This window comes from Apiospora phragmitis (genome assembly GCF_038363925.1).
Source record: "Apiospora phragmitis strain CBS 135458 chromosome Unknown utg000009l:1.0-1189150.0:1.0-1190623.0, whole genome shotgun sequence".
In the NCBI taxonomy this organism is placed as follows: domain Eukaryota; kingdom Fungi; phylum Ascomycota; class Sordariomycetes; order Amphisphaeriales; family Apiosporaceae; genus Apiospora; species Apiospora phragmitis.
The window spans coordinates 640057-651474 of record NW_027117408.1 but is presented as its reverse complement, the minus strand read 5'-3'; the positions used below and the strand labels follow the sequence as shown (position 1 = coordinate 651474).

Here is an 11418-nt window from a genome sequence, read left to right as displayed (position 1 = left end):
CTGCCTGTAGTTGGGAATGGCCGTGGCTTGGGGAGCTGAGATTACCCATACCAATGGCTGACTGAAGGTAATACTCGCAATTCATTTCACGGCTGTGTTTGTGTGTGAACGAATGCCTGCCAGCCGCAACGTTGTATGTGGTACTGCATCAAGGTTGACAGGCCAAGACAGGTAGGTCAGCCAGTGCAATCCAATGAGAGCCGGAAATGCAGCCAGGAGGTATGTGCAGGTATTCGGAATAGGAACGCCTCTGTGCCCTCCCTGGCTCCGTGCTGGAAGGTCGAGTCCGCTACTGTGCTGGCAGAACTGACTCTGACTGACAGGGGGGGGTCTACAAGCAGCCATCACCCATTTCCTACCACAGATATTTGCACACACCTAACTGTACATATTGCACACCTTCCGTGCGGATGCGGAGATCGGGGGTCGGAGTTCTAACGGTGTGACAGGTCACCAGAGAAATCAGCAGTCGGGCGATATTGGCAGCAGTCAATCTTACCTTGGAACAGCTACTGTTTTTGTTTTGCTTGCAACTTCGGTTCGGGATGTGATAAAATCCTTTCGTATCTGTTCAATATGCCTTACTCCTATAGTTCCTCATTTGGTCGGAAGGATTGGAAGACCCTGCACACCGCATAACCAGCGGACGGCTTGCTGGCAAGATATGGGGGGCTTGGCTACCAATGTTCTGCATTTTATAGCGCGCCAGCCCAGAAACTATCTTCAGACATTAGCAAGCCTGGGAACTCTCCCCTGGAACCGTGTATTATTGGCAGCAGACTATTTCAATAGTTACTGTCAACGAGAAACGATCAGCAACATGCTCCTTCTATTGTTTCTTTCTCTAAACCTAGCATCCTGGCGAACAAGCATAAGCCAGGCACTCGGTCGACAGCCGAAACTGCTCTGATCCGAAGTAAGGCAGACACACGGCTGGACCTAACAAGATAGGTAGCATGCCGTATGCCCGTGCTGATGACATTCTTCCAAATGACCAAATTGGTAGATGCTGTTGGACTATATTAGATGGCTTGACACTAGTCGCAGGCATTTGGATGGTCCGCTGGTCCGCCGTCTAATAATGGCATGGCAAAGTCGTGGTTTCAGACTCCAGCCAACTAGCATGGCAGATTGGGATTGATGAGTATCTGGTATGTGCGCACAGTATCCAGCATACCGCATAGACTATGCTAGCCAGTTCTCGACAAATGACGAGCGCCTGTGCGCGCAAGGACTCAATTCCGCGCTGGAAAAAAACAAGCTTAACTAAAAGTGGCAGCTCGGGCGTAAGTAGGTATCGGTTTGGGGAAACGATCTCTCCCGTTATATTGCAGCCATTGGGATCAATTCGTAAACGCACACACACGTATGGCGCAGCACGTATGCGGCAGGCCTGGTAGGGTAGGCTGCAGAGTTTGTGCGACTACGTTGTGCATTACTTAATGTACGGGCGCAAAATGACCAGCGCGAACGAATAAACGGCCGGACCAGAAACGGTGTGGCGGGAGAAGCGTGGAAAGAAGTCCTGCCCAGATTCCAAATGTTTATGAATTCCTTCCATTGCATGAAGCTAGGCTGAATTGCACGTTAGGCTGCGTTAGGGTGTGCATCACGAAATGAAACGGAGGTACGCAGTGCAGTCAGCAGTGCCTACTTAGTCACTGTACGCTCGGGACTGTGTTCTTGATTGGCCGGCAGTTCAGATGACGGATATTTTGCTGTTAGCAGTTAGCAACCCTGGAGATGGTCGACTGTCGACTACGGTAGCCAAGGCGCGACTCCATTTCCGCAGTGGAGATGCTGCCGTGTGTTCCGAGCCAGCGACTTTCGATACCTGATCGTTCGTTTATTTCTGGCCGTCTGGTTCAGTCTGTCCTGTTCTCTTACACGTGACCCACTGTCCAGACCATGGAATTGCGGCAATCATGGATCTTGGTTTGCAAATCCCATTTTTCCGAGGGTCAAGCTTTAGCCACATATCTCATACCACGTTTGCATATCGTACGAATCTAATCGGTATATCGCAAACTCCGGGCTCTGCTCACCCACAGCTGCATCGAGCTGCATCGAAACGCAACAGCGAGAGTGGCTCTCGAGCAGTCTAGAAGGGAGTGAGTGGTGAAGCGTGAATGGTGAGAACGGCATGTTGATCCAGGACTCACTCGATCGAATTTAGGGTCGCCGGATTGTGCTTGTGCGAGCTGAGCTGAACCTAAACTGAACCAGCCTGTCGTTACATGGACCCCAAGAATAGCATCTGTCTTTCCTTGGTGTACCTGCTAGTTCGGGTAGGCGATCGACGCGCCGGCTCGCTATCATGCGTCCAATTGACTCGCCCGCAGTGCCTATCCTTTCGGTCTGCCCGTTTATTCACCCCAAAGTCCAAAATATTAGCTTAGATCAGCACAGCCTTTTCTCCAATTCCCAGTTGATCGATCACCGAAGAAGGAAGGAACAGGCTGAGTAATTTTGCATGGAGACACTTTGACTTTCCACCCGTCCAACAGCTGAACTGGCCTGCAGCATATTCCGTCATACCAAGCAATTTTTTGCTGGTGAACCACGACTACCCCTACAAAGCAAGTATGTAGTGGTTCGCAACGCCTTTCCGACCGCGGCAGTCAGCAGTCGACACTTTTCTGTCACAGTCTGACTGGAGCTGGTGACACGTCGACATAAGACTTCGGTGGAGACTTGGGCCTGCTGGCTGGCGGCGTGGAAGGAACGAAGAAGAAGAAAAGCGCTCTCGCGTGGCGTGGTAGGAATACATGCATAAAGTGTGTTCTATTGCCGAACCGAAGGCCAAATGCCAAGTTGCCAAGTTGCCAAGAGCCAAGCAACGCCTCTGACTCCTACTCGTAGATATGTCGGTATGGGCATCTACCGACTGGAAGATGCAGAATTTTCTTCAATTTGCCATCGTCATTGGATCGATCGTTAGGTTTGCGTGGGAATTGTTTGAGGTTGGAAGTTTGCACCAGGCCATAATCACGAGACTTTGCAGCGCTATTCAGCGAAAAGAGACCACATAATGCGGAGCCATCCCCGCGCGCGCGCCTGGTGAAGTCAGGAAACCGTTAAACAAGAATCTCCTCCCCCGTAACTCCTAGCATGTATGTAAGGCTCTCGTCGACTCTCTCTGTCCAATCCTCGGCCCGATTGCGCGGAATCCCGTGTTTCTACACAACTGGAGCAAAGGGGCGGGCGGGAAGCGGGTTCCATAATATGTACGAATGTTGCCTCTGCCGATTCCCATTAGCGATACGATCGATACGCTCATATTACGTTACAACAAGCCAAGCTAGGCCGGCACTCGCCAGCTCGGCACCTCAGGCCCTCAGGAGCTCGATCCCGAGCTCCTTTCCGTCTGGACGAGCTTGCTTCCTGGCTCGCCCAACGCATGCATGCCAATGCCAACTTGCCAACAGAGAAAGATGAAACCAATGAACAGAACGGACTACGATGATTCGGGCAATCCTCTCCGGATTGCCTAGCCCAGCCCAATTTTACCAAGGAGCCGCCAGGTGCGCGCGCTTCATGTTCCTGAGCAAGGATGCCTAGGTAGATAAATCGCCTACTGCGGGCCGTGCTGATGTAGGACTAGCACCTGCATTCATTACCAGCCTCACAGCCTTGATCGATGTAGTAAGCGCTTAGTTCCACACGTAGTAGTAGGTCGTAGCTATTCACGGGGTCACACGAGCACGAGACTGACACGAGACGGCATATTCTAGAACATATGAGCGCACTGTACTAAACCTCTTCGTACAAGCCCGAACGTCAGACATTGCCTTGAAATAATGCAAGATGCCACACCGACGGGATGCACCGACAAGTGGCATATGCTGAGCTTGATGCTGATATGCCCAAATGCTGGGTCTGCTGTTGTAATATTCCAATCTAGTGCCGTCATGTTCGCGGTTCACCCCCGAACATACTCAATCAATCCGACGAACTCCGTGACGTGAATGCTTCCACCATCTACAGTCTAAACGAACACTTGTACACTCGCTCCCTTAGAAGAAGCACTTTGTTCAGTACTTCTTGCGCTTGGGCAGATACTTGACCCGCTTGGCGCAGTTGCCCTGGTCGCCCTTGAAGCTGTCGCCGGCGGGCACGAACTGGCCGCTCTGCAGGCTGCCCTTGACGAAGTAGACGTACCAGGCCTCGTGCAGGCGGTCGCGCCGGCGCCCGCCGCACTTGAGGATGACGCGCCCGCCGCTGAACCGCTCGAGCACGGTCTGGATGATCTCGAGGTCGAACGTCTTGCTTGATGAGGGCTCGATCCCGGACTGCGCCAGCGCATGGTACGTGTCGAGCTGCCGGAACAGCCCGAACGCCCGCTCGAAGTAGTCCACCACCTCCAGGCCCGGCTTGTAGGCGTCGCCGTAGCAGGCCGGCGCCAGCGTGTTGATGCAGGTGGCGTGCTTGTTGTACTCGTGCTCCCAGAGGTGCTCGTTGGTGCCGCTGTAAGAGAAAGGAGAAGAGGACACGTTAGTTCACCGACTATAATACTCTCAGGCAATAAAAAGCCTGCATATTGCTCCGCTTGAGAAAAAGGTATGGGAAAGAGGGTAAACGTACTATTTGGCAACCCAGTAACGGCTCATGTAGCCCAGAAGCTCGTCCTGCTCGTAGTGCTTGAGGATGGCGGTGATGTTGTTGAAGCGAGGGGTCATCCCGCAGAACTGGTCGTACGAGCCATCACACAGATCCGGCCTATATGCATTGCAGCGATCAAACGTTAGACAGAGATGAGTCCACGGTGAGAATAAACCTTAACTGAACGACCCCGGTGTGGTGTCACTGCAGCTTTGCCTGGCCCAAGTACGTACCAAAGCCCGTGTGCGGTCCAATCCGTCTCCGACCCTCCTACATGTGTCGCCTCGTCCCAGAACTGGGTCAACAGCAAGCGGCCGCCTGGGTGGACGAAGCAGCACGAGTCGGCCGAGGTCTGGTTGTTGCAGCTCGTCGGCCCGTCGATCGGGCACGTCGGGGCTCCGCTCAATGGGATATACGGCGTGACAGGAGCAATGCCAGTGCCGACGGCGGCGGCGGCTGTGGTGGTAGTGGTGGTAGTGGTGGTAGGATCGGTGGGGCCGAGGAAGGGGGCCAGTGGATTCGGTACGTCGGACAGCTGGAGCGGGACCTGCGAGATCAGGTTGCCCACATAGGCCAAAATAGAGCGTAACGATGCAGAGGGTGCCATGATGCTGATGATGATGATGGAAAATGAAGCTGCTTCTTCTGCTGGAAGAAGCTGCTTGGAGTTTATTGGATGGTTTAGGGGTAGGAAGAAGGTAAGTATGGTTGAGGGAGCTGTGACGTTTCCGTAATCAGCTGGAGGGGCAGACGTCAGCTGCCGAGCTTAGCTCTTCTCAGGGTCCTCTTGAGGCTTAAAAGGGTCAGTTGATCGCCATGTGACTGTGGCTGGTGGCTGGTTAGTCGGTTCAAGTTGCTTTTGTCCAAGGCAACCAACCACTTAATGGTTCTGGAACAGCGAAAGCAATCCAAACCCGGACTTGTGTTTCTTTCTGGAGTCAATTGAGTTCACCGAGGGACTTATGGTAGTTCATCCGCCTGGCCGGGTTCGGGGTTTCCCGATCCAAATCTAGTCCACAAGTTCGTTCCTGACCTAGCATCAAGTCAGGTTACCTAAAGTTAACGCCCAAGAATACAGCCAAGCATATTCGACTCTTCCATGGAATGCTGGCAATACCATCGTGTTGCGAACCTCAAACAACGTCATAAAGAGGCGCGGTGCAGTTTCGCGTCAGGGACAAGTGTCCTGCAGCGCCAAGAATCAATAGATAAGATCGTCAACCTCAGCCACGATTGCTACCCCAGCCTGCCGGCGGTTGTTAGTGTTTAGGTCCTTTGCTACAGGAATCCTTCTGGAAGCACATCTACCTATCAGGAGTCACATCAGTCTTTCTCCCGTGTGTCTCTTGCATACACCCAAACGATCCTCTGTTTCGCTGTCCATCAAGCGAGATGGTTTTCTATATATCACATCTTGGCAGGTTGGGGGCTGAAAACCCAAAGGAAGGTGGACCGCTTACGACGACTCGATATCTTGGCGGCCACACCAATGACTTCCCTTCTTAAACCTAGGTCTCAGCTGCGATGCGATTTGCAAAGCAGCATCTCGTCAGATCAAGCATTCGGCTGAGATGCTTGACTATTTCGAAGTCATACTTCACCACATATGTCTATGTATGACAATGGAGATAGCGAGGTTGTGGTCTTGGTCCTGGGCTGTGCAAGGGGCAGGCTGTACAGCCCTGCCGCCGGCCAACCAACGTCGTAGAACTGTATGCGGCCGGTGCCACGGCGCCCGATAAGCCACACACCCTGTCACGAGAGCGCAGCAACAGAGTCAACCGTGCCGTTTTAGCCGGATCTCACCCGGATCTCCGTCGACTGGCAGGGACTATAATGACAGCAGTGGAGTTTCGGTGGGGGTCTGGTGTGCCGAGCCGTCACAAAGGATCGCCCTTCAGTGCTATTCTGCACGCAAACTCGGTTCAGGTCCATGGCAAAGGCAGTAACTTCCTTGCTCTTCAGCCACTAATCGAGAGCCTGCAGGGACAGTCTAGGACTTCTGGGCAATTGTTGAGGCTTGAAATCTGGAGCCGGTTCAGTAGATTACCCCGGGTCCTTTTATAAACCGCTGGATCCCCCCGTACATAGAAACAGCCCAGTGGCTGCCCCGACACCCTTTTAATGAAAGTGTCCGGCTTGTAGATTACGTATCTTTTCTTGAGCCGCATCACAGGATCTTACCAACGACAAGACGTGAACGAATCTGCTTAGATGACGACGAGAATCTCCAACGATACTACGGCCACCACTGTGGTCGCGAGCGGTGCTGCCCAGGATGCCGAGCTAGGAACAACACGCTCATCGCTAGGTGATGAGAAGATCCCGACTCCCCAGGAGGATGCCGTCCCCGTCATCGTCGACCTCTACAAACCGCTCCCCCGACTCGAGGGCGTGCCGGACGAAGAGAACCCCCTAACGGTGCGAGCCGTCGTCGTCGGAATCATACTTGGGTCACTCGTGAATGCCTCTAATGTCTACTTGGTATGTATTTCTGTTTGCTAGTTGACTCGATCAATATCGTCGCTATTCGTGTAATAGTGAAACAAGAACTGACTTTTTTTGAATTGGATCTACAGGTCTTAAGACGGGTTTTCTTTTTGGAGCCTCGATGTTCGGCGCCATCTTCGGTTTTGGCATCATAAAGCTGCTCACCAAGGTGTTCCCCAAGGTCCCCTTTCTCGGCGCCCCCTTTGGACCTCAGGAGAACTCGATCGTACAAGCGACGACGGCCGGCGCGGGCGGGCTTGGAGGGCTCTTCACTGCCGCTCTTCCTGCCATGTACCAACTTCGCCTTATGTCGGACAACCCGAAAGATGACTTAGGCAGGATATTGACGTTGACTCTCATCTGTTCCTTCTTCGGACTGTGCTTTACTATTCCACTGCGAAAGTTCTTCATCGTGAACATGGCTCGCGACTTGCGTCTCATCTTCCCCTACGCGTAAGTAACCATCCATCATCCAATTGCAGTATTTCGTTGTCCTTTTCGGCCTATGGAAACAACTTACTAATACTTCGAGTATACATATAAGCAACCGCGACGGCCTTGACTATCCACTCGATGCACATGGTCGTCGGTACCGAAGCCGTCAACGCCATGAAGCGGATGAAGGTCCTCGCGTGGACCTTCCTCGCCGCCATCTCGCAGCGCGTCGCCTCGTACTACGCCGTCGGCATCCTCTACGACTGGCACATCTTCACCTGGTTCTTCATCTGGGGCAACTACCAGAACGCGGCCATCTACGTCGAGAACTGGGGCTGGATGTTCGAGTGGACGCCCGCCTTCATCGGCAGCGGCATGCTCGTGGGGCTTAACACGGCCCTGTCCCTCTTCGGCGGCACCCTGTTCGCCTGGGGCATCCTGGGCCCCATCCTCGTGCGGTACGGCATCTGCCACGGCCGCCACCTCGCGCCCAGCGACGCGCGCTGGGGCGAGTACAAGACGTACGCCTCGCTCAGCGACGGCACGGGGCCCGACGACATCACGTCGCCGCGCTACTGGTTCCTTTGGCCCGGCGTGTGCGTGCTCGTCTGTACTTCGCTCGCCGAGCTGCTGGTGCACTGGCGCATCTTCTACCTCGCGATCCGCTACGCGTGGGAGAACACCAAGACGATGGACTTCATGCGCAAGAAGGGCGGCCGCAGCCGCGCCATGTTCGAGACCCAGTCGCGGCGCGCGCCGACGACGCGCAGCGAGAGCCTCTTCCGCGAGGAGGACCCCGCCACCGCGCAGGACCAGGTGCCGCTCTGGGTCTGGGGCTCCGGCACAATCGCCATGGTGATCGTGGCCTGCATCATCTCGGAGCTGCAGTTCAACGTCAACGCGGGGCTCGCCATCCTGGCCTCGATCCTGGCCATCTTCTTCGCCTTCCTCGGCATCCACGGCGCCGGCGTCACCGATATCGCGCCCCTGACGGCGAGCGCCAACGCCAGCCAGCTCGTCTTCGGCGGCATCACGTCGGGCCAGGGCTACAGCACGGGCCAGGCGCAGATGATTAACCCTCGTGGCCGGCAGCATCGCGTCGGGCGCGGCCGAGATGTCGCAGGAGCTCACGTCGGACCTGCGCACGGGTTTTTTGTTGCGCACGCCGCCCAAGAAGCAGTTCTACGCCCAGGCCATCGGCGCCGTGGCCGCCATGTTTCTGGCGCCCGGCGTCTTCGTCCTGTTCGTCACGGCCTACCCGTGCATCATCCACGAGAACGCGTCCGACACGTGCGCCTTCTCGGCGCCCACGGTGGCGGCCTGGCGCGCCGTCGCCCAGGCCGTGACGGAGCCGGGCATCACCATCCCGCTGTCGTCGGGCATCTTCGCGCTCGTGCTCGGCGGCCTCGCCGTCGTCCAGGTCGTCGTCAAGCGCACGCTGCTCTCGGGTGCGCGCGAGCGCTACCGCGCCTACATGCCCAACTGGATGGCCGTCGGCGTCGCCTTCGTCCTGCCCCAGACCGTCTACAGCTCCGCGTCCCTGCTCGGGGCCACCATCGGCCACTTCTGGATGAAGAAGCGGCGCGCCAACTACGACCTCTACTGCTACGCTGTCGCGGCCGGCTTGATTGCTGGCGAGGGACTTGGTAAGGTTTTTCGTGGTTTCCCCCCTATACTCATCTCTTGAGCGTACTTTTGCTGACTTTCATCCTCTGTAGGCGGCGTGGTCGGAGCTGCGTTACAGCTTGGTGGCGTGAGTGGCGACTTGTACGGCACTCATGTGGGCTGTCCCCTTGATAGGTGTTAGACGGTGACGAAGTTTGGGTTTTAGCGTTATAGCATAGTCAGCATGAATCTAATGATTGCATTTCCATGTCCATCATTCACAACCAATAGTTCCTGCAAGAAGGGGCACATGCATCAGATGCCTTAGCAGATCACATCGGACGAGCCTTGTCATGTCTACTGTTACCCTCGTAGCCACGAAGCCTGCTATCGGAATCCCGTGCTCGAAAGGGTGTCGAGCTGCTTGATGCTATGCCCTAGCTCCCGGGCAGACTATTGAGCCCTACCCAGGCCGGCGACTAGGAACTGATCTTGCCTTTACGCGTTCTTATAATACGCGTGGAAGAGTTCTCTTACCAACTATAAAACCCAACATTATTGAAGTAATTGGCAGGCTGACCGGTTCCATGCAAGTTTCGGTAGCGAGATTAGGAGCTACCGTCATGTAGTGAGAGACACACCTGACACACCCTCCCCTAAGTACTTAGACAATATGGGGCCCCAGGCCAGCCAGCAGCAGACGGATACCCGTTCCGGCCTGGGGCTTTAAGGCGCCTAACCGTTCTATGTTACACTGGAAACCCCGACTTACACAGGGACACGATAAGCTTGCTCGGGTCGAACCAGCCGACGCTTGACTTTGTTCGGAAATAGTAACAGTTCCACGAATTGGATCACCATTCCCCGCACATGTCGGAAGTGTGTATGTGGGTCTGGACGGACGTCGCAGGCGGGCCTGCGATGCATGGTTCAAATAAAAACACCATGACTTATCCGCTCCCGTGTCCCATACTCTAGAAGCATGAGAAAAAAACTCCACATAGAACAAGCAAGAGCGTATGCTGAATAACTGTCAGATTCAATAGCTGTTCGAATTTCCTAAATAAGCGCGTTGGCCGGCTACATACTTAGTACCTACATACAGACACATTCCTGCTTTGAAACCTTTCTCCCGACACTCATCATTATTATTTCGCCCCGTTCTTCACTATAAGTCGCTACAATGGCTGCAACATCTCTAACGCCGCCCCAGCCTCAAGTCACCCAGATCGAGCTCACACCGGATGAGCTAGCCTCCAAGACGATGGGATCACGCCATCTCCAAGCAGCTGTCGAGGCACTGCACCGAGACGGCATGGTCGTCCTGAGCAACGCCGTCGATCCGGCGCATCTCGACAAGCTGAACGAGCGCATGGTCCCCGAAGCGAAGGAGCTGTACTCTCGGGCGACGTGAGTGATGCCAAATAGAAATACCACTTTCTTTCTTTTCTTCCGTCACTATACATTTTATAGATTAACAAACTCCGACTATATAATGTAGCACCCACCGGAACTTTGGCAACGAAACCGGCAACATCCAGCAGGAACCGGTCCTCGAGGACGGCTACGTGTTTGCCGACGTCCTAGCCAATCCTTGGGCCACCGAGATCATCCAGTGCATGTTCGGCCCCAAGCCATCGCTGCGCTTCTACAGCGCCAACACGGCCTTCAAAGCCACGGGCCGCCAGCCGCCCCATATCGATATTGACTTCGACTTTCCACAGGTGCCCTTCGGCTACTGCGTCAATATCAACCTGGTGGCGACATCCGCGGAAAACGGCGCGACCGAGGTCTGGCTCGGTTCGCACACGGACACCACGATGCATGTGCTCGAAAGGGACTCCAGCACAGGATACAAGCAGATCCGCGCCGACCTGCAAGCCGAAAGACGCAGGATCGGCTGCCCGCCGATCCAGCCGAGCCTGCCGAAGGGGGCGCTGATCATCCGCGACTTCCGGCTATGGCACGCGGGCATGCCCAACCGGACCGACGAGCCCCGGGTCATGCTCGTCTCGGTCCAGTTCCCCCCGCTGGTACCGAAGCGACCTCCAGATGAAGCTCCCTGCCTCGATCAAGGACAAGGTGCAATGGGGCGATGTCGTAAGTGTCCCCGCCCGCTTACCGGGTTCTTCCGTCACCCTCATCGGGGAGGTTCGCGAGAGGAATCATTCTGACTATTTTTGGCGCGGCAGATTCCGTGCGCTGAGTGGATGCCCGACGGATATGACTATTTGAAGGGGGCGCACGATCATGATTTCACCCTGCTGCCGTAGAAAACCCGTGGGC

General features: G+C 55.1%; 4 protein-coding genes across 4 annotated transcripts; 3 read left to right on the top strand and 1 right to left on the bottom strand.

Annotated features, from left to right (window-relative positions):
• Positions 1-4034: 4034 nt before the first annotated feature.
• On the bottom strand, positions 4035-5209 carry PG994_009706 (ribonuclease T2-like protein; the record flags this gene model as incomplete). The annotated part of the gene is made up of 3 exons (XM_066861115.1): positions 4035-4467; positions 4585-4719; positions 4836-5209. The coding sequence occupies 3 exons, from the start codon at positions 5207-5209 to the stop codon at positions 4035-4037; spliced, it is 942 nt and encodes a 313-aa protein (XP_066713285.1).
• A 1607-nt stretch (positions 5210-6816) lies between these two features.
• PG994_009705 (Oligopeptide transporter) lies at positions 6817-7549 on the top strand (the record flags this gene model as incomplete). The annotated part of the gene is made up of 2 exons (XM_066861114.1): positions 6817-7086; positions 7190-7549. 2 exons carry the CDS (start codon positions 6817-6819, stop codon positions 7547-7549), a joined length of 630 nt encoding a protein of 209 aa, XP_066713284.1.
• Positions 7550-7665: 116 nt separating this feature from the next.
• Positions 7666-9615, top strand: PG994_009704 (oligopeptide transporter; the record flags this gene model as incomplete). Its single annotated transcript, XM_066861113.1, has 4 exons — positions 7666-8643; positions 8702-9173; positions 9246-9280; positions 9574-9615. 4 exons carry the CDS (start codon positions 7666-7668, stop codon positions 9613-9615), a joined length of 1527 nt encoding a protein of 508 aa, XP_066713283.1.
• A 700-nt stretch (positions 9616-10315) lies between these two features.
• On the top strand, positions 10316-11338 carry PG994_009703 (phytanoyl-CoA dioxygenase family protein; the record flags this gene model as incomplete). The annotated part of the gene is made up of 3 exons (XM_066861112.1): positions 10316-10542; positions 10634-11232; positions 11325-11338. The coding sequence occupies 3 exons, from the start codon at positions 10316-10318 to the stop codon at positions 11336-11338; spliced, it is 840 nt and encodes a 279-aa protein (XP_066713282.1).
• Between the last annotated feature and the right edge of the window lie 80 nt (positions 11339-11418).